The 27,198-nt window shown below is 39.4% G+C and overlaps 1 protein-coding gene across 8 annotated transcripts in view; it reads right to left on the bottom strand.

The window, feature by feature from the left end:
* Window positions 1-27,198, bottom strand: part of LOC124260022 — a 138,350-nt gene that overhangs the window by 40,268 nt on the left and 70,884 nt on the right. For 5 of the 8 annotated variants that reach the window (XM_046694257.1, XM_046694251.1, XM_046694253.1 and 2 more), the window contains one exon: window positions 20,027-20,423. The exons of 1 other annotated variant lie outside the window; for it this stretch is intronic. In XM_046694257.1, coding sequence (XP_046550213.1) covers window positions 20,249-20,423 — 175 coding nt within the window. In that variant the 3' untranslated portion in view covers window positions 20,027-20,248. Of the gene's footprint in view, window positions 1-7,605; window positions 7,697-20,026; window positions 20,424-27,198 lie in introns of those variants that run through there. 2 more of the 8 variants (XR_006893981.1, XM_046694255.1) reach the window with 1 other exon arrangement.

Here is a 27,198-nt window from a genome sequence, read left to right as displayed (position 1 = left end):
CAAGAGGCTTGGCTTGGTAATCATTTATATTTACACCATACCATGCTCCTAATTTCATGAAAGGAAATCTTAAAACAATATTTTTTATTCATCAGCATTTAGTCAAAAACAAGTAAACACTAAATAGATACATAGAATATATGTCTTTATCTTTGTAAAAAAAATCACTCAAATGTAACAGTGCGTGGATTCCAGTGTAATCATAAGTTGATATGTTTTCCAGTTCCAAGGAAAAGACCCAATTTTCTGTCCGCACTGCCAGTCGTTTGTTTCAAGGAAACAAGAAATCCGTCTGGATTGGACGTCAGTTTCTCATCAGGTTAGTCGTCAAAGATACTTCACTTCATGGGTTTCACTTAACGACTTCAGTTTGATCTGTCCCTTTGCTATCCATCATGTATCAATAATGAATATATTTAATTATTGTATATCAGATATCTAACTGTAACTGAAAGTAAATAAGTTGTGTTACACATTTTACAGTTTTTAAATTAAAGTAAAGGTCACATTAAAAATAATATTTTATGCTATTATATTGCTGTGAATGTTTCCTTAGAGGGTTGATAAAACTAAGAAATACCCACGATTTTTCATTCATGGGAAATGTTAGGTTTTGTATGCTTTTCTCAGTTGAGTTGGTCATTTCAATTTGAATAAGATCACGTATATAATCAGGTGTTACATTCAGTGTTTAAACATGATTCGTATCTATTTATAATACCGTTTTACCTATGCTTAGATTTCAATTGGCGATTTGGTAGTAGATGTTACCTTGAATATGAGTACAGTAACAGTAATAAATATTACCACAATTTACTTCAGAATACTGGGTTGGCTACTATTTTCTGGTACCAATCAATCAAATAAGTGACATGTCCAATGGAAGATACAATATACATGTATACTACAGATCTTTCCTTTGTGGTTGTGAAAAAGATCTTTTGGTTACATCTACAAATTAGTCGTTCTAATTTTATAATTTAATTGTGATCAGATGTACCACTGTGCATGTTTTTGAATATGTATCAATGTGTTACTTTGGCTGTTTTTGTAGTTTTACTAAGCATTGTATGTATTGTATTTGCAGGATGATGCAGAGTCTGTGTGGGATGATGAGGATGGCAACGATGTTGTGCCAGACATCAACCAGGACTCTTCATATTCACCCACAGATCTTAAGTAGAGCATACACAATCTGTTTGCGGTTGTGGACTGGTTCAAGCCTTGTTGTAATCAACTTGGTTATATTTCCCCTTTCTCTGTGTGGCAAAACAAATGTCTCAACTCAGGCTCTGCTTCATATGTACCAGATCAGAGGATTGCTCTCTGCTCAGTATGAGTGCAACAGAAGCTTCATGATTGTCAGCAAGTTGCCAAGTCTTTTTATGTGAGATTGTTAGTGTGTATATGTTAAGATACATTGAGGCAGCTTCAAATGTACACTTCATGTATACGTATATGGGCCCATGACCTTTCATACAATAATCATTTGAATGTTAATTTGAAATCTGTTTAATAAATACCACAGCAAATATGTTATGCCTGCACTAGTAGACCTCATTTCATCATATGCATAAAATGTTGTAGGGTTTTAACATATTTGTATTTGCGTATTCATACATAATTTGTGTTCTCCAATGCTGAAGATTCCCTCTTGATGTGGCCATACACACACACACATACATTGATGAGTTCTGTTGAAATGTGAGTTATTCAAAATAATGAAACAGATGAATCATAACAGTGACTGTGTTACTGTGTTTGTTGTTTTTCGTGTAAAATATAATAAATGGTACATTCACAAGTTATGCAGAATGGTAGTGAGTGAGTTACAAAGTCACATCGGCAGCCATATCGTGACTATGAAAGTCGTAACTCTAAATTTGTAAATGTGTACATGAAATATAAACAAACTTATTTCTTACCTGTCTTCGAAGGACAGTAAAATAACTAGTCTATCACAAATGTACCCTAAAAACTGGCATGTAACCATAAACACTATAACGGTACAGTATAAAAATGGGCTATAGGTTTGCAACACCTGAAGGTTGATCAATATACTAGGGACTACGGCACGTACAGTACTTTTGCTTCATGCATGGACCCTAAAAGGATTCTATATATCGAAATTATCTTGCAAATGTAACAGTAAGTAAATATAGTCCCCCAATGGAACAGCACAAAGCTATACGAAGTTTGCCATTTCATCTAAGCTGAAACTAACAAAAACCTAGCGGAAACCTACATTACCCAGTATCCAATAGGTTTCCGCAATAGCGGAAACTAAGTCATTATGCTATGAATGTTTCAGCGAACTGAAACTAAATGGAAACGCATAATGATAGTTTCAGTTGTAGAAACTTGACGGAAACCTAGATTTGTTAGTTTCAGTTTTCTAAACTATGCGGGAACTCGCAGTGTCTGTTTCCGGATACTGAAACCTAGCGGAAACATACATTACCCAGTATCCATTAGGTTCCCGCAATAGCGGAAACTAAGTCATTATGCTATGAATGTTTCAGCGAACTGAAACTAAATGGAAACGCATAATGATAGTTTCAGTTGTAGAAACTTGACGGAAACCTAGATTTGTTAGTTTCAGTTTTCTAAACTATGCGGGAACTCGCAGTGTCTGTTTCCGGATACTGAAACCTAGCGGAAACATACATTACCCAGTATCCATTAGGTTTCCGCAAGAACGGAAACTCAGTTATTTTTGCTGTGAATTACATTCCTCGTTATAACAACGAACGTTTCGTTCCTGCTGCTACTGTAACGTAACTACTCACTGCTCATGTACAGATAAATTACAGTCATAAAACTATGCTCCATTAATCGGACAATACCAATGATGTAAAAACCCGTGAATTTCCGGGTTAGATTATTGATCTTCAGTAACCCATGCTTGTCGTAGGAGGCGACTAACGGGATCGGGTGGTCATATTCGCTGACTTGGTTGACACATGTCATCGGTTTCCAATTGCGCACATCGATGCTCATGTTGTTGATCACTGGATTGTCTGGTCCAGATTCGATTATTTACAGACCGCCGCCATATAGCTGGAATATTGCTGAGTGTGGCGTAAAACTAAACTCACTCACTCAATGATGTAAATGTGTGTTACGTCAAAAATGAAAAAGACAAGCCATTGTCTTCCCTTGTCATTACAGAGCTCTCTCCCTTTCTGGGTACTCGATTCCTAGAAATAGGACTAAATTCCAGCTGTAGCCGACCCGGATTCGAGTACCCGAGTACCCGTCCCAGCCTCAGAATTCAGTGATGCATTTGTCGCCGCTGAATATAAAACATAAGTGATGTAATTGGCGTCTGAATACCGGCCTTTCCGAAACGTGATTTTGTAAACACTATCCAATAGGGCGCAAAGTGCACTTGGGCGTTCGTGGGTGTGTATTTATGAAAACATCTGAACACGATTCCAGGTTCATCAGCAACGTTTCAGAATTATTAGTGATTTTATGAAAAAAACTGATATCATTGATAATTAATATGCTACATATACAGTAGAAGTTAATTCGTCAGATGGTCAGAATTCGGAACATAAGACTGATGTGTTTTTCATCTCTTCCGTGAGTAAACGGATTACTGTGTACTAGTTTATCGCACAGATAGGGATTTCCTGTGAGTAAGCACTAAACGCCGCCTGACAGGTTAAACCACTCTGTTTCTTTTCACTGCTATTAGTGGCGGCCAAAGAGACAGCTGGCAGTTCCGGCAATTACTGATTGCGCTAATAATTGACCGCGCGATGTAGTCTAAACTGTCAATTCCGCGAAAATTGCACCACTCGAAAATAAGTACGTTTACAGTATTTTTGAAAGTCAATACTCCGAGTAATTTTCCGACTTTGTTTTTATATGTCCGTCTGGCATCCCTTCCCATAGATGGATTTTAATTATATTTTTACTAATCATTACAGCAAGAGGCTTAATTTCTTTATCATTCTTCGAATTTTTTTAATTGAGACAAATCATCTTTTGAAAATACTGTATAAATTGACGAATAATGATGAGCATAAACATTGCTCTTGCAACTGATGTGTAGGAAAATAAGCAAAACATTATTATGTATCTATTTCTGTTGTGAGTGATATGCAGGCCTACTTCGTAGTCACTTTGATTAAATGTTATATTTGAATATCGAAACCTTTTTGTCACAGCGAACACAACACTATCTCTTGTCATGTTACACGATAATGTTTGGAATGTTTAACTTATTTTATAACAATATCTGAATGCTAATGTTATATACTGATAGGTTCATATAAGGAATACAATGGCACAATAGTATTTCTCTGCCGAATCGTTGCAGCGTACTATAATACACTTATGAAATATAATACATGTTTTCCGTCCTTGAAGACATTGAAAAGAGCTATATATGCATTTTCTGTAGTCACTTGTGAATTGAACTAAATGGAGGTTCATCTGATTAATGAGTATCGAGGAAATTATGTTCATCTACTACAGCGCTCTATAATACACTTATGAAATATAATACATGTTTTCCGACCTTGAAGTAATTAAAATGAATTATGCATTTTCTGCAGTCACTTGTGAATTGAACTTAATTAAGGGTCATCTGATTAATGAGTATCGAAGAAATTATGTTCATTTATAAATTTGACGCAGCTTCATGTTTTTCAAGACATCTTTCCGGAATATGCGTCAGTGAAGGCGTTCAGATAATGACGATATTGTACAGTATTATTCATGAGCTTCCTGTCAACAGTAAGGTCGGATAATAGATCGATTTTATTCAGCAGTGTTGGCCCTGAGGCCTATAGTACGATTACAGTTTGATTACTTGCACGTGGTGCTAGTAACGTATTAAGTTTCTATTGGCATTGAATGCATATTTCAGATAAAAAGCTAATGGGATTAATTTCACAACATCCATATTGTTTGATGTTAAAAGATTTGGCAATGTATAGTTCATACATTACAATTTTTGACAGACCTAGCAAATAATTAATAAATGATATTGGTAGCATCTTCACGAGTTGGCCATACAGTCATGACAATTTAAGGAGTGAAAAGTGAGCGATAGGTCTTGTGGGAATTCAAAGATTCATTAAGACTGTAGCCGTCTAAGCGTAGCTCCTGTGTGTAGTATTTATATATTTTTTATCCACGGACAACATGCTTCTAATATTAATATTATTTTCATGGATTCATCATAGTTTATCTATAGCCGTGCTAGAGTTTTTCATTAAAATGTCTTTTCTGTTGTCGGAACTGAAGTACGTCCCACACAGAGCTGGGTTCATATGTCTTTGAAATATATATGCAAACTGCTGGAACCTTGTGTTCCAATACAAAACGTTCGTAGCGCTACGACATTCGCATGCCTATGATAAACTATAGAGTTGGCCTCAACCATTGACTTGATTACATTCTCTTCCTCAGCAGAGAGATTTCGACTTCTCTTTTTCCTTGGGGTGCAGGCGACATTTCGCGTTTCCATTTTTGGTAAACCGGAAGTAAACAGAAAACGGAATTATGGGATACATGGAAGCTAACCAGTGACGTTAACAACGCATATTTAACGTTCGGTTACCTAACGGCCGGTTAAGGATTTAACCGGCCGTTAGGAGTTAACCGGCGGTTAAGATAACCGAGTATTGAACAACCGGGCCCAGATCATAACTTCACAAATTTCGTTATCTATACTTTCAAAAAAGAAGATTGCAATGTATTAATTATTACCGGTTTAAATTACTGTTGTAAATATGTAAACATGCACATACTTACCTCTTCTTTATTCGGAATACAGATATTATCCCATACGGACGTTTTCTCACATTTCAGCTACCCGACGGAATATACTGTACACCTATTTTTATTCCATCTCTTGGGTAGATTATAGAAAATTCTAGTGATTGCAACTAAAGTACTGTCGGAAATAGGAAAGAACTGTTTTTAGGCTGTTACTCTGTATCCCTAAAATTTACACAACTGCAAATAGCATATGTCGAAATAACCAACTTCGGCCTAACTGGGCATTCAGTGGGATACGTAATAGGATATCCAGAACAGCATGTTTTCTGGTAAAATCGGGCAAAACTTAGAAGAAATACGAATAGATGCTGAAAACAATAGATTAGACTATAGATGGGATTATATCATATAACCTGCAAGTTTTGATTAGAAACATACCTAAGGCTTTGAAGGTTAGGGTGTTAATTAGCGGACGAGTGCTTGTGAGGTGAGGTGAGGTGACATGGGACTTAACGTCGTACTTGAGAATATTTCGCTCATATGACCACGTGGATGTGTATGTGTGGTTGCTTGTACTTGCATAGACTTAAGCTTGTTTCATAGTGCTAGCTCACTGAGATACCATGACACAGTTAAGCACGAATACCCCACTCAGACATATTATACTGACTCCGAGCCGACCAGTCCTTGCTGTACCCATTCATGCTGAAATATTATAGTGAAAATTAACTGGGTTTCTAGGAGTCGGTATGATTTAGTTTGCCTCGAGGGTTGTGACGTATGGATGCCAAAACGTGCGGTTTTTTCCCGGATCCAATGTGTAAATGTGTCATCAATTTGGCCAGTGTTCATGTATGTAAGCTAGTGTTGTATTGTGGGCTATATTTGGGCTCGTTCGTTTGTTTATTTCGGATGAGAGTTTTGTGGTATTTTAGGAATTAAACTTAGTTCAAAGCTTTAGTTAAGCTGTTAAGTGTCTTCCTTTCTGACAAAATTTATGAATTATGGGTTTTTGTTGAAACACAACTCGACAGCTAATAACGTAACAGTAACGTGTAAAATACATTTGCCAAAATTAAGCATTGCAAAATTTACAAATGCATCAGTCCTCTATATAACTACCCGCGAATTCCGCCGCGCTGCATTATTGCCAACAGAGTTATTCAGAATGGTAACCACACAAACATTCAGGAGATAACAAATACTCGTTTCAGTAGTTTTTATATCTTTCACTGTTGTGTTTGCTTCATATGCGGTTACCGCCCCTACTCGCCCCATTTACACTGTGAGATCACCGAGGGTCTAGCAATGGATACAGATTGAGAATTTTCTTTTCATTATAGTGATAAATTTTGGAAAAAATAAACAAATTTCGGGGTGTTGTTGAAAAACAACCATTACGTAACAACTAACAGCAAAAAGGTAGTATGAAAACCGTATATCCCATACCTTAATTCTTAGAGACATCTGGAGATAAAATCTGAAATGCATAATTTTCCTGTTCAGGTACCGTCACTTGTTTTGGTCGCCTCTTGTAAATACAGGTTAGTTTGGGACCAGTTCTGACCTGGAAACCATACGTTTATATTTCTCTATTTAAAGCTACCAACAGAAATATCTGAAAATGATTAGTTCAGTGATTGACATATTGATCATTTTTGGAATCCAATGACATACATCAATCCGATACCGTTAGTCTCCTCTTATGACAAGCGTGGGTTGCTGCAGACAAATTCAAACCCGGAACTTGACGTTATATAAGAACTTGTGACATTCCTCACCATGTATCATAGACGTGCAATCGAAATTCTCATATCAAACATATTATAGACTGTTTACAATCATCGGCTTTACTATTATACTTACATTATCTGTTACAGAGGCCAAGGAGATGAATGAGACCAACAAAGACAGCACAGAGACGGTAGCCACAACAACGCATCGTCTTCTCATGTTCCTGTCCAGGAGTTGTAAAGTGACAAAATTAAGCCCACCAATGAACATCAAGGTTACAACATAGGTATTCTGTTCAACCAATGATATGCAGCCTGGACCCATTCCATACTATAGCCTCCCACCGGAAGTGACGTCACATTCCTCATCTTTCTAGTCACCGACAAAGTGCAGGTTCCTCTCGTTCCTTGTTAACGTTATCTGATTGGACTTCTAGTTCGTGTGTTAGGACATTCAGATTGTACTTGAAGCTAAGAGGCCATCTTTAATGAAATAGATGGAAAAGTGCACTTGACACGTCAAAGAACTGAATTTGGCTTAATTTGTCTACTTCACCAATTACGTTGGATAACGTTTTGATGTCTAGAATATATTTGACTTGCTCATATGGACACTTTGAAGTATTAATAAAATCAGCAGATCTACAGACTGTCAATCGTCACCACTCGCCCCTTTCTGTAACCTTTAAGAAGACTTATCCTCCTCTTGACGCTTGTTATGTGCGAACATACGACAAACCAATCATTTATGGCATTAAGTGATTGTTTAGAAAATCATGATTTTTTCAGTATATATATATATATTAAAATTCCACTGGGAGTACGTCAACAAGGTTACTCGAATGTTCAGTTTGAGAAATATTCATTTTTTTATTTTCCTCTTTGGGATTTATCGTAGCTGATATGTTTTGCATTTTCAATAAAACAAATCCCATTTGTCCAGGTTTCGTTAGAGGACCTGGGCCCTCATCCCCGAAACGTTCGTAGCCCTAATTCTTAACATTGATCGAAGCCAATGTGTTAAGAATGGGCTTAATAAGTTCGTAGGGTTTCGAGAATAGCTAGCTAGACATTTTGAGTCCACGACATCGGTGTATTCTTTGAGGACTGAACTTTGTGCTGTCTTCGTGTATGTTCTTTTACTGAATTTGAAACGAGTGACAAAATTAAATACAACGTTTTCCGCATGCTTTTCCGCTTACTTGCATGTGCATTTTGCTTTGCATGATTCTTGGTGACATTTTGGCGAATATTTCTTCAAACGCTCTAAAAGAAAGGGAAAAGTTTAAATATCCACTGTTTGGAGCTGAAGCTGTTTACAGTCACACAAAGATGACGTTTTGGGAAGAAATAATTTGTTGTTTTGTTTATTGCCGCAGCTATATGAGTCCAATATTATAAACCCGCATATATATTTATCCGTTTATATTTAGATCTTCGTATTTATTTTTCAGAAGGGCTGTGTTCCCGGTAGAGAACCTGGTGCCAAGAGATCAGGTACCAAGAACAATGGGGAGCCCGTCCACAGTGTTCTTGGGATGCAAGCAAGACATTTCAATGGCAAGGTCCGGATATTGAGCATGCTTTTCCTGAATCTTGCCAAAGGACAGAAAACCCAATCAATGATATAAATAATTTTGTAATTCATCGGCTTTATCAAAATGGACAAGATCAGGTTTGTTTACAGGAATTCGTCTGAGGCTGTATATGGGCCTATTCCAAAGAAATTTAAAAGCATCCTTTTCCATGACGCCCTGGACATGTTCACGGCATGGAGATCACAAAAGGCTTTGACCCTGTTTCGAGCATTTAGCTCTGAGCTGCTGATATTCTTTAAGCGAGTTTTATACTCGATCCGAAGTTTGTCTTGAATTTGGGCATTCTTGAGCTTGCCTCAAACTTGCATTCCAAAACAGGTGAAGGCCTGATCTTCCACAAAATGCTCAATATTTTCTCCCCGCTGTAACTTGGCCATAAATTACCTTGCCAGGTTTCAAATGAAGAGTATTGCATTTTTCGAGTCCAAATGTCATACCAATATCATTAGAAAAGGACTCGACAAGAAGAACCTGTTCTATCTAATTAGTATTTCCTTTGGCGAGCGGCTCGATGTCATCCACGTAAAGGGTATGAGTAAACGGTATTGGAGATCTGTGCTGAGGAGGTAACCCTTCTCTTAACTGAGGAGAAAGCTCAAGAAAATTAAAGGCAAACAAAAAAGCAAAGGCGTCCGCCTGGAATACTCCCCTTCTAACTTGAAGAGATTCCGATGTCTGTTACCTGCCCTGCGAGTACATTTCCAGTTAATTCTACCAGCAACTCACTAAAGACTTCAGGTAATCAAGTAGTTGCTCAGGGAAGTCAATACAATTACGGGACTTCCGAATCCAGAATGTCATATGCCTTTTTGTAATCAATCCAGCACATGGAGAGGTTGCGGTGATATGTTTTAGCCTCTTCCAAAATAACTTTTTGACAAGAAATTGATCCTTGCACCTCCAACACCCGTTCCTATTCCCTACTGCTCTCTGTAAATTACCATTTGAATTATTATGTTTCACAGATTAAGGAAACAATGTAGCAGAGAGGGTTGTGGTGATCCTGGCAGTCAGACTGGTAAGCCTCATCATTGGCCTAGGGCCCATTGCCCCTTCTACACGCAGCCCAGCCAGCGAGGAAGCACTGCCTAATCGAACCCACCAAGCCTTCTGCATTACCCAGAGTGTCAGAAGGGCTGTGTTCTCGGTAGAGAACCCGGGCACTCTTCTGATCTGTGTCAAGAGATCAGGAGGTACCAAACCAAGGTCACCGAGAACAACAGGGAGTCTGAAGACAGAGTAATTAGGATGCAAGCGAAACATTTCAAAGGCGAGGTCCGCATATTTAGCATGCTTTTTCTTAATCATGTCTCTTGTTGTTACATGTGGATCAATCGATAAGTGGAAGAATTTGCATGACTCCATCTGCTGTTAACAAATATAATAAAATACAGGGACGGTGAGGTAGCCTAATGGTTAAAGCGTTCGCTCGTCAAGCCGAAGACCCAGGTTCTATTTCCCACCTGGGTACAATGTGTGAAGCCCATTTCTGGTGTCCCCCGCCTTGATATTTCTGGAATATTGCTAAAAGCGTCGTTAAACCATACTCACTCGCTTGCTCAAATTATTTATGCAAAATCTGATCACACTTACTTTAATTGTTCGATCGGCATTCTAGTAGTTGGTGATCCAATGATATAGCGTCCGACTTTATGGATAAAGTTTTTAACTTAAAACTGTGTGAGAACCTACACCAAAATGTCGCTGTATGCAATAAACAAGAAGTTGGTATCCATAAAGTTGCATGCTTTATTGCACACTTACTTTAACTCAAAACCTATTTTATAGGGTCCTTCAAGATACTTGGCGGTCAGTGCATCCACTGTTATACAGTAACACCAAACTCACTCACTCACTCACACACAAACACCCACCCCTCCACCCAAACCCTCTCTCTCTCACTCACTCACTCACTCAACCACCCACCCACCCAAACCCTCTCACTCACTCACCACTCACTCACTCACTCTGTCATACGTTATTTCCGATTGTCCCCAACTTGTTTGAGGAGTACACATATGGTCTAGAAGCCAGACCCCCCAAATGGTGAAAATGTGGTGCAGTTCTGGCGACCAAACGGGATGTGATTTTTCATAATCAGGAATGATTTAGCTCTGACTTAAAGCCGGTTGTCATCAGCTACCGTGCGTGACTACCGTACAGAGGCCCTTTTAAGGTGCAACATGTCATGTCAGTTATGGCAATATTTTAACCGATTACTGGGTGGTTAATTTAATAACTTTGGTTTGGAGTGACCGATTTTCATACAAATAGTAGTTTTGGAATGCTCAGATCATGATTTAAGATTGTGGACAATAATATAACATATATTGTCATCGCAAAAATGTTTTGGTTAAGGTCAAAGGTCAGTTTTAATAGAAAGGGCATTTGATGAGAAAATATGAGTTGAACTTTACAAATCAAAGCTCTTAAATGTAAAATTGTATTATTCCAGATGTCTTTCTTTGCTCATCAAAGAATGGTGAGTCAGTCATGTCATCATAACACAAGCAACATTTCCTTCATATCAATTCGTGTCTATTGTTCCTAATAGTCATAGTGTATTCCTAGTTTACATGGTAGCCAATGTCAACAATGTGAAGATCACGGGAACATGTTTCAAGTCCACATCCACATGCCGAAGTACACAACAGGTTCAACCTCTTTGACACCTTCCTGTACATTGACTTTTACATGCACAGTTATGAAGTTGAAGAAGGTTCACGGAAACCATTTAGTCTTAACTTATTTGCAACTTAATCAATTTTACAAATTTAAGTTAATTTTACCGAATTATGTTTTTATAATTCAGCTATATCATTTGAAGATCATACATATCTTTGGTTGGCACTGCATGCATGAAACACAACAATTCAACTGATATCAGAAGGAGATATGTTTTGATAAGTGTCAATATTGCATATATATGTGTCACTTCACGCTCCAGCTGCAATGACATGCTGTGAAACCCTTAAAGTTGATGAATAATAATATGACATCCTAATGAAAGGTTTACGAGTGGCATTATGGTGTTTCATTTTGTCTGTTTACAATGTGAAATATTACGACTTTGGTTTTCTTTATATATTTTACACCGGCAAAAGATATAACACACGGATCAGAAGGGCGTTATGGTAGCTTACCACCAAATATACACACCCGTCATATACCTCTGAAATACACAGTATTCCCAATACATTTCTTTTGATTTTAATATAGGTGATGTAATTTCCGACTCTTTTTTAAGTTTACTTTGGTTCGAAATATGAATATTTCCTTAGGTGGGAAACATTTGTAAATTTGCAAGTTTTCAAATGTTTTCATGGCTTAAAACCTTGTGCATGCTCATGTTGCCAGTACTAAAACAAAATGGTCACAGAAAATCTGGGTTCATATTGTGTTATTCACATTTGAGGTTTGATAGTTGTGTAGGCTATGCAATATGTTATTACTCTCTCCTGACTTATTGGGAGTTCACTGACAACAACATTACAGTTTGCAACATGTTTCTCATCCATGCATTATACAGCGCAGTTCTTGATTCATGATTCATGCATTCAATCAAAAACAAAACATCTTTAAAAATACTTGTGATCGGAACCTGCTTAAAACGGCATTGCTCATGGGTACTTTCACACAGTGTTGTTTTACTTTTCAAAGTTCTTTTAGGAAAGCTTGTTTTCAAATGTATTGATTTAGTATTTCAAGCATCGCTGCAGGTTATCTGGATGTCTGGATGCCTTGAACATATACCTCCCATCTTTCCTCTATCTCCACTACCCCATGGACAATTGAAGAAAATAATCATCCTGATTAAGAGATCGCACAAGCAATCGTACATACAATGTACTTCGATTAACCTTTCCATATTCCATAAAATATCAAGCAAATATTCATTATCATAAATACACAACGTTTCTCGGCTACTAAGAAGCAGCCTAGAAACGTTGTGTTGTAAATAATAAAGAAGTTGTAAATCCATACCATACGTTGTTATGTTATCTTCAAACTTCTAAATGCCCATCAAGCATCCACATGTTGATCAGTTTACAGTGCAAACATTATGAAAATTTACCCATGAATAAATATAGTGATTACGATGCAGTTGTGTGGCATTTCACCAATCAGGAAACACACACACGCACGCACGCACGCACGCACACACACACACATTACAGGACCCTGGCACGTTATACCAAGCGGAAGCCTCTGAAGATAGGGAATTTTGATAGCAATATATAACTCCGTATATACTGAATTAGCCCCAGTGGGATTCAGAACTAGACTGGCTTCATTTTGGACAATTGCATTACAGAAGGGGTTGGGCCGAAAGTTTGGAGTATGAGACAGACTACTGGCATGTGTAAGGTCCCCGCGATACACAACGAATGTGGTTCTTTCAAGTCTACAAAAATGACTTGGTTTCCTGAAATCTGGAAACCATCCGTATACTGGGTAAATGGGGAATCCAGTTGGTTTCCATTCACTGAAACTGAGTAACTGAGTTTCCAACTAGATTCCATTTTGGATTCTTTGATTTTTGCATTTCAGTAAATGGAAACCAACAAGAAACTAAGGTTATAGGTTTCTTGTTGGTTTCCATTCCTGGAATTTGCAATTGAAGGTTTCATGAAATGGAAACCAACATAAAACCAGAAAATGTAGTTTCATGTTGGTTTCCTGTGCACTGTTTTGAACTGAGTAACTTAAAATTTGCAAGTATTTGGCATGAAGTTGACCATCCTGACATCCAGTTGGTATCCATTCATTGAAACTGGGTAACCTAGTTTCCTAATAGAATCCATAATGGATACTGTAAACTTATAGTTCCGGTAATGGAAACCAACAAGAAACTATGGTCATGTGTATACTGTTGGTTTCCATTCCTGAAACTTAGTTTCGAAGATTAACTACTTTCATATCATATTACATTATCAGTAATTGCGTAGAATAATTATGAGGTCTTAAAATTCAAAATGAATATGCCTGGGGAAGGAACAGCAGATTTACATTTGAAAGAGTACATAATTTGTAAGATTGCTTAGATGAACAAGAAAAAAATACCCCAAAAAGTTGTTGACGCATTGGTCAACTTTATATTTACCTGTTTTTGTTGAACCAAGATGTTGAGTGTGTGGAAAGAACTGATATTGTGGGACACCAAATCACTATACTGTTATAATTTTGATATATATGACACATGAAGTGTTTCACTTGTGTTCGACAATAACTGTGAAGTCTGACAAGCTTAGATGAACAATCCTCAGTTATCAAATTTTATCATTTATTACAATCTTAATTGTTATTAAATACCAATTATTTATCGTCATTTCATATCATGGGGAATTTTGAAAATCTAAATAGATGGATGATATTCTACGATGAGTAACAATTTTCACTGTAGTAATGAAAAATCTTAAACGTCAAAAGGGGAAATTTGAGGGAAAACTCGGTTTAATTATTTTTGCTTTAGAATGTGAAAGAGTATAAGCATTTAGGAAGTTTAGTATAATGTAATTCAAACAATTGTCAATCCGGTACATACATTACGGATTTCTCAATAACTAGAATATCAGGGAATTGTACTATGAATTGAGGTTGTGAGTAATGTTTACCATTAAAAGCATTCGTGACATTTTATAAAAGCAATGTTTTTTTTGTACTGAAGTGGTCATTTTCGTCTTTTAATGTCTTGAAGTCACAACAAAATTGGGTCAGATAATGTTTTCATACCTGCCAATAGAAAAGGGTTTAGGTATTTGTTATTACCCACAATGCCCCTACACATAATTGCCGCCATTTTGTCACTTGAACTCATGAGAAGTTGTTTTGAAAGTGGGCCAAAGTGTCTCCCGTTTATAACACAACAAGGAACCCAGCACAATGAATTATTCCTACCGACGTAACCGTATTTAACAGCATGATTTCGGCGTGTAGTGTCACAGAAAACACAATTCACATGCAATGCACGTGAAAGTTCGGGATCAGATAGTCTCAATGATTGGTATAAAAGGTTGATCGTTGCCTGTCGATTATTCACTGTATTTGGAATATTGTTGACGAACGCAAAATGCCACGTCTAAGTGAAGCCAACCGTAATATCGTCGTTGGTTTGCTTGAAGCTGGCGTCTCAACGTGCAGTTGCCCGACGCATGAATGTTCACCAAAGCACCATTTCAAGGCTCTGGGAGAGATATCGCCGGCAGAATGCGGTAGCAGATGCCCCTCGTAGTGGGCGACCTCGAGCGACCACTGCGGCGCAGGATCGCTATATCTGGGTACATCACCTGCGTCATCGAACAGCTACGGCCACCAGTACCGCTCCACAAATACCGGATTGAGGAGGCTTTCTGAAAAGACTGTCAGGAACAGGTTGAGAGGCTGATTTTCGTGCCAGAAGACCTAATTTTGGCCCTGTGCTTCGACAACAACATCGTCGACATCGAGTTCAATGGTGCACCAACGTCCAAGCCTGGAACCTACCGAATTGGGGTAGAATCTGGTTCAGTGATGAATCACGATTTCTATTGGAACGACACGATTGAAGAATGTGGATGTACAGACGTCGACCGAATTGGCGTAGAATCTGGTTCACTGATGAATCACGATTTCTATTGGAACGACACGATGGAAGAATGCGGATGTACAGACGTCGACGTGAACGTTTCGCCCACGGTTGCGTTCCCCAGGTGGACAGATTCGGCCGACAAGATCACCGGACTTACACCCGATCGAACATTTGTGGGATGCCCAGGACAGACGGTCGCGACGCCGTAACCCTCAGCCCCAGACACTTCAGCAACTCTCACAGGCACTGCAGGCAGAGTGGGCTGCGATTGGGCAACACGAGATTCTGAGACTTCGATGCCGAGGCGATGCCGTGCAGTTCGGGATGCCCACGGTGGTCACACGAGGTATTGACTTCAGCGCCACCACACGTCTCCATGTGACACTCAAACTGACTTTCCTCGAGTTTGTGCCAAAGACGGATAAGTCTGCATTCCCAGTGTGCAATTTCGCTATATTTCATTCTCTCATAAAGCCTACAAGATGTTTCAAAATAAACATAAAAATACAGTTGAATTTCGCTATATGCGTTTTTTCTCGGGGAGAGTATACATGTATACCAAATGTATACACTGCTACTGGCTTCAAGCCATAAAAACTACAGTACTCAGGACAAGTTTCAGTGGTAAAAAGCTCAAATAGGGTAATGCACATCTGTATTAAATGTTAATGTTCAAATATATGTACTTTTAAGGCAATGTATGTATTTGTATGGTAGTGTATTAGCATACTGGTCACACTGTGTATTTTTATATATTCATTTCAGTAAAATAGTTGGTCAAATTCATTGTATTCAGCAGTATAATTGAGTGTTTTCTGTACAGATCATTTGATTCCCCATGTTTATTTTAATCATAAACATCTGAATAATATTGGTAAAACCTTTTCATGTTGTTTTACAAACTGATTCAGAGAACATTCTTCGAAAAAAAAGTGTGTACATGGATGGATTTGTTTAATTTTATTACAAATTATATGTACCAAAATAGCTCAAGATAAGGAATATATTTTTCTGTATTATGTTACTGAGAGCCGATAATTTTACAAGCACATCCGCAGTTAAAAAACAATGGTTTGAACTTGATCAATTCCTCATAATATTTCCTCATAATACCTAAGAAAAGAATCAGATAATAAATGACTTTTTCAGTGTGGAAGCGTTAGGGCAGCAGACCCTGGGAACCAGACTGAGCCGTTTTCTGTTTCCGAGTCATTAAAATATCCACGGTAACTGTCGATGTTTATCGAAGAGAGGCCAAACAGTGGTTCGAAACCCTGTGGTTATAATACATACTATAGTCAATATTTTAGTCAAATACGTTATAATACATACTATACTCAATATTTTAACAAAGCGCGACAACGCGATATTTCATCAAAATGTCGCGTTGTCGCATTGTCGCGTGTCGCGTTTTAGTAAATATGTTATAATACATACTGTACTCAATATTTTAACAAAACGCGACACGCGACACGTGACATTGCGACAACGCGACATTTCATCAAAGTGTCGCGTTGTCTCATTGTCGCGTGTTGCGTTTTAGTAAATACGTTATAATACATACTATACTCAATATTTTAACAATGCGTGACGCGCGACAATGCGACATTTTGATGAAATATCGCGTTGTCGCATTGTCGCGTGTCGCGTGTCGCGTTTTAGTAAATACGTTATAATACATACTGTACTCAACATTTTAACAAAACGCGACACACGACAACGCGACAACGTGACATTTCATCAAAATGTCGCGTTGTCGCATTGTCGCGCGTTGTGTCTTAGTAAATACGTTATAATACATACTATACTCAATATTTTAACAAAACGCGACACGCGACAATGCGACACCGCGACATTTCATCAAAATGTGGCGTTGTCGCATTATCGTGTGTCGCGTTTTATTAGTTACGGCGGATTTTATAAACTGTCACAAGGATGATTACTTTTCGATGTTTGGAGTGACAGTGGAGTGGAGCGGAGAGTAGAGGAGCTGAGTGGAATGAGTGAGTGAGAGAAGTGAGTCATTGAGCGGAGCGGAGTGGAATGAGTGAGTGAGTGGACTGGAGCGATGTGGTGTGGAGTAGAGTAGAGTGGAGTGGAGATGACTGGAATGGAGTGCAGTGGGGTGGAGTGAGTGTGTGGGTGGAGCGGGGAGTGGAGTGGAGGGAGGGAGGGAAGGAGGGAGGGAGCGAGCGAGGGTTGATTTCTGGCACTCCAAAGGTACGCAACTCTGAAAAGCGATTTGACCGCTTTTAAAATCATAATCATAACATTCCATTTGTATGGCGTTTTCCCTAGAAGAATATCACTTTCAAAGTCGACCAAAACTGTATTTCATGGTTAAGTGATATTACCATCTCATTCTACCTGGTATCCATCCACTGCTGGCTGAACAAGTTCATCAGCGTCGGACAGGACTGTACCAAGAATCTCTCTGAGGAGCCACACTGTGGAACATAGTGACCCATTCGTGGACATCACTTGATGTTTCTGCCGATGTGGCCTGAATTTTAACAATATTTCAGTTTTTTCACAACCTGTGAGCTTGATATGGGTGAAATGTCCAAAGTGATGAGTGTGTATGGTACTGGGATTAGAACCTATGATCATAGTTTTCTGGTGTGACTAAGAGACACAACTCTGCACAGCAAATTGCCTCGCCTTGAATGACAGGGTCACCGTGTGCCGTGATTACAATGAATAGTAGCGCTAATAATTTGTCTTGCTGCTAAAACACACTTGATTGGCCAAATACATTTACAATATATACAATAATTTTCAAAGCAATAATGAAAGATTTCCATTAAGTTCAAGAAAAGCAGCCCCCATTATCATTACGCGTACTACTTCATTCTAAAAATCATTGGAGGTAACAAAAGACCACTGAAGTGTGAAATAGAGTATAACATTTCCTGCGCACGCGCAGACTCATTGACTTTCTACGCATGCGCACCGGTAATCGAAAAGGGCAAAACCGGGACACGCGACAATAAGTCGCATTGTCGCGTGTCGCGTTTTAGTGATTTTTTAGGCTTCTTCTTACACATCTTAGATAGGGCGACGCGCGACAACATGACATATTTTGACCTTGAAAAGTGTCGCTATGTCGCGTGTCGCCCTTTGGAGGAATAGAAAAATATTATTCAAAACGCGACACGCGACGTCACGACAATGCGACAAATGGGCGAAATATAGCGTTGTCGCGATGTCGCGTGTCGCGTTTTGGTTTTTTTGCCTCACTTTACTTGTTTTTCCATAGTATGCAGCATTTGATATTATATCGGTGTATTGCTATATATGTGTACCAGTCAGATGTGAATGAAGTTTGGATGTGACTTTTCCCTTCATTGTTTTGAGCAACCCTTGTGCATTTGATTGGTATGTTTAAGAAACTCTAGGATAATGGAATATTCTATCAAAGATATGATCACTCAACATGGAAATACTGTGGACTGTGCTCGCGCGACAGTTATATTCCACTAATTCAAGTACGCACAAGTGTACACACACATGCAGACACACACACACCAATGAATACAAGAACTTCACTTCAGCAAGACTCGCCGAATATGATAACACAATTGAAATAGAAAGGTGAAAAGTGTAACTAAGGTCAGTGAGTGAGTTTAGTTTCATGCAATATTTTAGCAATATTCCAGCAATATCACGACGGGAAACACCAGAAATGGGCTTCACACCTAAGTCACTGAAACTTATACATGGGTGAGTGAGTGAGTATGGTTTTACGCCGCTTTTAGCAATATTCCAGCAACACCCCGGCGGGTTAAATATGGAATAAAGGAAGGAAGGAAGGAATAAAAACACGAAGGAAGTATTAAAGGAGTGAGTACAGTTCAATATTTCAGAAATATTCCGCGAGTAAAATATGGAATAAGGGAAGGAAGGAAAGAATGAAGGAATGAATGAAAGAATAAATGAATGAATGAATGGTGAAATGAATGAAAGCAAAAAATAATGAATGAGGAAGGAAGGAAGGAATAAGAAAGGAAAGAAAGAATAAATGAATGAAGAAATAAAGGAATAAAGAAATATTTAAGAATGAGGGAAGGAAAGATTGAAGGAAAGATTCACGAATGATCATATGAATGAATGAAGCAGGGTAGGAATGAAGGAACGAACGAATGAATGAATTAATGGACTAAAAGAATGAATGGAGGAAGGAAGTAATGAAAAAAGGAATGAATGAGTGAGTGTGTGAATTAAGATCATACAAGGCAAATACATTTTGCATTAGATATGCTGTGCTGCTCTTTCATAAATAATTCCCAATGTACAAGTTGTGAGTAGTAGGGCCATTGTGTTCAGTAGATGTAAATAAGATGTTTCTGCAGCTTCCATACGAAGTGACAAATCGACAGAAGTTATAGTAATATGAGAACAGAATATATATTTTGTTATTGAATTGCAACCATTATTAATTTGTAATCTACATTTTTCTATGTAAACATTTTCGACGATTAATTACAATTACAGCAATATGATGGCAGGAGACATGACAAACCGAGTTCCTCCACAGACGGGAGGAGACGTGCGGACTGGCAGAGCTGTAGGGACGTTCTTCCACTGTATGTTGACAAAGTCAGATCGGGTCACAGCAACCCTATTTCCTTCATCGCCCGCTTCACCTTTGGCGGAAAGTTGCGTTCGAATCTCAATAATGAATCATCAATGGGCGAGCCTTGAGGAAAGCAATCTTTCTCAGTACGTCCAGGCTCACAGACTCGCACGTGATGAATGACCCCTTCTTTTGGAGGCACTCGAGGACTCAAACAGAGGGATGGTACAGAAACTTGGTAGGTGCACATTTTTATATTTGCATACGCGCGTACACACGCAAGGGCGGACCTGAGGTCAAGTAACAATGCATTTTATTTGGACAGGTCAACGTCTGAGGATGACGGCTTGATGATTGGTATAATTCCATAGCGTAGATGGATCGACAAGATGAGATACCAAGTATTCTTTTCAACAGTATAGCAGGAGTCTGTGGACTCAATACAGTCTACACGTGTAAAGTACAGGGGACACTAGCGGGGAACTAGGGACACGTGGGAAGTACCAGGGACACTAGCGGGAGACTAGGGACACGTAAGGAGTACGAGGGACACTAGCCGAGAACTAGGGCCACGTGGGGAGTACGAAGGACACTAACGGAGAACTAGGGACACGTGGGGTGTACGAAGTAGCGGGAAACTAGGGACACGTAAGGAGTACGAGGGACACTAGCCGAGAACTAGGGCCACGGGGGGAGTACGAGGGACACTAGCGGAGAACTAGGGACACGTGGGGAGTACGAGGGACACTAGCCGAGATCTAGGGCCATGTGGGGAGTACGAGGGACACTACCGGAGAACTAGGGACATGTGGGGAGTACGAGGGACACTAGCCGAGAACTAGGGACACGTGGGGTGTACGAAGGACACTAGCGGAGAACTAGGGACACGTGGGGAGTACGAGGGACACTAGCGGAGAACTAGGGCCACGTGGGGAGTATGAGGGACACGTGGGAAGTACCAGGGAATGCAGCCAAACAATTCGTGGACAGATGGGTGAACACAATGTTACACATGGTCTACACATTGCACATGGATACACAGGACACACAGTGATGTGAGAGGGGTTCACACATTGCACATGGATATACAGGACACACGGTGATGCAAGATGGTTTCACACAATCCACATGGATACACAGCACACACAGTGGTTTGAGAGGGGTTCACACACTGCACATGGATACACAGTAACGGGAGATGGATTCACACATTCCACATGGCTACACAGGACACACAGTGATGTGAGAGGGGTCCACACACTGCACATGGATACACAGTAATGGGAGATGGATTTACAGGAGACACGGTGATGAGAGATGGATTCACACAATCCACATGGATACACAGGAGACACGGTGATGAGAGATGGATTCACACAATCCACATGGATACACAGGAGACACAGAGATGTGAGATGGATTCACACAATCCACATGGATACACAGGACACAGTGATGTGAAATGGATTCACGCACTGCTCATGGATACACAGGACACAGTGATGTGAGATGGATTCACACAATCCACATGGATACACAGGAGACACGGTGATGAGAGATGGATTCACACAATCCACATGGATACACAGGACACAGTGATGTGAGATGGATTCACACAATCCACATGGATACACAGGAGACACGGTGATGTGAGATGGATTCACACAATCCACATGGATACACAGGAGACACGGTGATGTGAGATGGATTCACACAATCCACATGGATACACAGGAGACACGGTGATGAGAGATGGATTCACACAATCCACATGAATACACAGGACACAGATATGTGAGATAGATTCACACAATCCACATGAATACACAGGACACAGATATGTGAGATAGATTCACACACTGCACATGGATACACAGGACACACGGTGATGAGGGGTAGGTCTACAGATTGCATCACTTTGTTGAAGTATTCATAGCACGTTCGCCTCAGGAAGTTTCAACAGACCATTGCCGTTGATAAGTAAAGTGACCATTAAAAGTTTAATAAACATGAGAAAAAACAATTAGTTGTGTTTACATTTCACCACATGCTGCATTATTACACCTTCTATCTCTTGTGGCGCTGTTGTGATGTATACGAGTCTTATCCTGTGCTTCCCAACCCTTTAAAACCAGCGAACAGCTGGCTGTCAGGCATCAGGTCTAGACTATTAGTCACATGCTGTCGCTATTCAACAAACAAAGAAACAAAACCAAGGAGGAAGCTGTAACAATACTTACACCGTGAAGGGAGACTTTGGGGCCACATGGTGAGTAATCGGTACATTTACTCTATCCGGAATGTAGACGTACTTGTAAGCCTTCCAAAGAGGAGGGGTAGATCTCGAATAGTCAAAGTGCTCGATTCCGGAAGAGTGATTCCTTGTTTTGCCCCAGCTGGTGTAGTGGAACATCATGTAAAAATGGAACCCTGCCGCGAGCGGTTCCCGAGCAAACAGATCATGCAGTGAATGAACAGAATTATTATCCAATTCCAGAAAATATTGTCCCTTGTTTGAAACGTAATACTTATCATAATCAAAGCAACTATCATCAGCCTGTGTTTCTGTCAACTCTTTGCTCAAAATGTTTTAACATTGGTTACAACTGACACTAGCTAAAGTGAAGACGTAGGGCCTGCTGGGTATCAATCATGAAGAAAGCTGAGGTTCGTGTAAGTTCTGCAGTGTATATATCATGCAGAAAGCCGAGGTTCGTGTAAGTTCTGCAGTGTATATATCATGGACAAAGCTGAGGTTCGTGTAAGTTCTGCCAGGTATATATCATGCAGAACGCTGAGGGTCCTTAAATTCTGCCAGGTATATATCATGCAGAAAGCCGAGGCTCTGTAAAGTTCTGCTGGATATATATCATGCATAAAGCTGACGATCCGTAAGATATGCCGGGTAATTATCAAGGAGAAGGATGGGGTTCAGTAAATTCTGCTGTGTGTCTATCATGGAGAAAGCCGAGGTTCTGAAAGGCCTGCTGGATATCTATCATGCAGAAAGCTGATGTTCAGTTAATGCTAACACCACCAAATACTTAGCATCGTTTTCTCTGGAGAGTTTCTTTGTTTGTTGTTTATCGCAACACTCAATAATAGTCCAGCTATATGGCGACGGTTTCTAAATGACCGAGCCTGGACCAGACAATCCAGTGATCAACTTCATGACCATCGATCGACACAACTGGCAAACCTTGGAGAGATTCGTGTTAGTTTTAAGTAAATTCCAAATACTATGTCTAGTGTGAACTTAGTAAACCACATAATCACAATGTACAATGCACGAAATAATGCACCGCCACTGTGAGTAACTGCGACGGCTGTCTGAGTACAATCTTCATGAATAAAGTCTGCAATATGGAATGGATGAAGGATAGGTGTTTTTTCTCACCTTGATGAAAGGTTTCAGGGTATTGTTATTTCTGGGAAGTACAATTTCATCCACATCGGTGCCGATCACCCAGCTATAGCCGGACAGTCGATCTCTGCAGTCAATCAACGGGTAGTTATCATCATTGTCGAACTGACTATCGTGGTCGTGGCGGTGTCCGGAAAGGTCTCGGAAGCGAACACCTATAAAAATAATCCTTAATTGTATAGGTGTTTACACTGGTGTTTTCAAATGGAATCCAGTTGTGTCACGGCATGTTGCTTAAAGAGTGGTGCAGATTATACATTTAAAATAAAGAAAATATTCATATAGCACCCTGTTTCAACAATCTCTACTCAAAGGCGCTCAAGCAAAGGCACTGTAAAAAAGCTGTGTTTGTAGCATTTGTTATAACTGGTGAGTCATTTAAGGCGATGCTATCTGGGAAACCACTGCACCGTGTAGCCTAATGGTTAAAGCGTTCGCTCGTCACGCCACGGGTTCGATTCCCCATATGGGCACAATGTGTGAAGCCAATTTCTGGTGTCCCCCGCCGTGATATTGCTGTAGTATTGCTAAAAGCGGCATAAAACTAAACTCATTCACTCACTATTATACCATATCATCAGGATAACATCACCTTCAATTTTCCCTGACAACTTGTGGGGTTGTACTTCCACGATCCCTTGACGTGTGTAGTAGTTTAGGATCTTCCGGATATTTTCAGGTCAGTCCAAATCAAATATTAATATTTTATCTACCCCGAGCACTTTTTGAATTTCTATCCATTCCACTAAGCGCTGCGGCCTCAACGCTTCTCCAAAAATAGCCTTCGCACAAATGGCCAAGCCACCAGGCACTTGAGCAGGTTTTCTGATTGGGACGTAGTTGGTCATATTGTTGCTGCATGTTGAAGGCGTCAAAGACACGTTGACAACGTCTGAGCCTGCGGGGACTGAACAGCTATACTTTGTTGCGTGAAAATGAACGTTTCCTCCATATCGGTATACCTCTTTAGCTTGTGTCCGTAAACGAGTTTGGTTTCTGATAAAAATACAACAGTTCAGTTGCACTCGAGAGCCGTCAATAGTGTTCAGATATATAGTCAAGCTGTTCTTTTGGGATTGATCCTGACGTTCATATGCGGTGAACAAGAAGTTGGATAAATTTCCTGTCTGCGTGAAAATGGGTAACGGTGTTCCTCTTTTTCCAGACAGTCCATTTCCCCACTGTATTCCACCTGAAAACTGGAAACAACAACATGTTACAACCAGGGGGATTGACACAAGATATAGAGTAGATGTAGGGTCTCAAGGAAAGGTGGTATAGTCCTGGGTTAAATCCTGGGTTAAATCTAGCTCGGTTTAGACTCCCCAATTCGATAAACTGAGTAAAGCACATTTCCAGGGTTTCCTGTTGTGATGTTGCTGCAATATTGTTTGCTAAGTAAACCAAACCTCACTCACTCATTTACGTACATTGTTAAGGCATTGCCGGTTTTACATATATTGCAGGAGAGTATGAACTGTTTCACGAATACTCCAAGGGACGGCTATTCTCGATATCTTAGCAAGTCCAAACATTGATTTAATACACAACAGTCTCGTTTCATGCTGACAGGGTTCCGTCCTATTGCGCAACTTAGTACAATAACCAGTCCAGAATTTTGAGACCAACTCATTCAACTGGATATATAAATATTAATCTGTATTATTTGATACATCTTATCACTTGTATATTGCAACACTACGCTCCTTCTAATCCTTGATAACTTGCACCTGTTGTACAACTAAATCGGACATCTATAAAAAGCTTTGAAGGTTAGGATGTTATTTAGCGGGCGAGTGCTTGTGAGATGAGGTGACATGGGACTTAACGTCGTACTTGAGAATATTTCGTTCATATGACCACGCGGGTGTGTATGTGTGGTTGCTTGTACTTGCATAGACTTAAGCTTGTTTCATAGTGCTAGCTCACTGAGATACCATGACACAGTTAAGCACGAATACCCCACTCAGACATATTATACTGACTCAGAGCCGACCAGTCCTTGTTGTACCCATTGATGCTGAAATATAATAGTGAAAATTGACTGGGTTTCTAGGAGTCAGTATGATTTCGTTTGCCTCGAGGGTTGTGACGTATGGATGCCAAAACGTGCGGGTTTTTCGGGCGGTTTCCTGTACAGAGTCAACGAAAGGAAACGTGATGAAACTTTAATATGGAAGTGTCCGACCAAGGATTGCCATATAACAGTGACGATGTATGTAACATCGATGTACAAATAAAACAGTTTTGCCATTTGCCCTAGTTCCAAGTGTCTGTCGGTCCTAATCCGGATTAGTAAATTGAGTCTGACTATGTCCCGTAATTGCAATAATTGGCTATTTAGCGAAATTCACAAGAAGTCACCCAGTAGGGATTAGAGTTTCTGGTGACTTCATCAGAATAAACTGTTTCATTTTGCCCATAAATAATGGATTACGAGGATCAACGAGTTGTTAGAGGAGGATAATCCGGATTATGCGGATGAGAGCACTCCTAATGAGAAGATGAAAACAAATTAGATTTTTGTCAGTTCATTTCCATACCTGAAACACTCAGTTGACTGATTATAACATTTTTTATTAAGCACCTTACTGAAACACTGTTATAAAATTCAACGAAACTGTGGCAATCACTGAATAATATTTATACATATATAAGAATTTAAACTCTTACCTTAATAGCACTCGTGACAGTTTGATGATTGTGTTCATCTTTCACCCCCTCTCGATACTTGTTATCAACAAACCCATCAGAACGCGTGTAATGACTGCGGTGCTTTGATAAAATAATCCCGAGTACTTAAATCGTTTATGGCATTATGTGATTGTTTAAAAAATCATGAATTTTTCAGCATATAGATACATTTTAAAATTCCACTAGGAGTATGTCAGCAAGGTCACTCGAATGATCAGTTTGAGAAATATTCATTTTTGATTATCTTCTTTGGGATTTATTGCAGCCGAAACCTTGTGCATTTTCAATAAAGCAAATCCTATTTGCAATTCTTAAACCCTCTTTAGAAATATACATTTGGAAATATGAGGTGAACAGCTGGTAATAATCACATTAGAATACGTGTTTAACAAATATTTGCTTCTCCTTCATTTTGATGGATAAAAGAGGTTTAATTCTTTAAATAAATAAAAACAGAAACAAAACTGCCATACAATGTACGAGTTATCGTTCTTGGTGTTCTGATGTTCATGCGTCAATATGAAATCCTTCCAGAGGGGCACGAGTCCCTATTCGGGTTGTTCCGGAATAACACGAGTTGGTCACGAATGGACAGAATGTTTGTCAATCTTTAAACACTGCAGTGTGAAAAGTGGATTGTGACAACCAGACAGTCTCTAATCTATGGTGTCCTATAATTGCCATCGCGTGGCGCGTAAAAAAAGAACTACGTCGACCACGACGTCGTGCAGATATACACAAGAATGATCTACGACAAAAATACAAAATCGACGTCGTCCACGACGTCGTGTTTAGAAATTGTTATGTTGGAAAATCGGGGAATAACATTTTGTGGTGCAGTTTTACTGCTATTGATCTCTAATCAC

Source organism: Haliotis rubra, unplaced genomic scaffold (genome assembly GCF_003918875.1).
Source record: "Haliotis rubra isolate DU_JTF1 unplaced genomic scaffold, ASM391887v1 Scf748, whole genome shotgun sequence".
Classification (NCBI taxonomy): domain Eukaryota; kingdom Metazoa; phylum Mollusca; class Gastropoda; order Lepetellida; family Haliotidae; genus Haliotis; species Haliotis rubra.
Note: the sequence above shows the minus strand (reverse complement) of the source record. Positions and strands in the feature narration are given on the sequence as shown.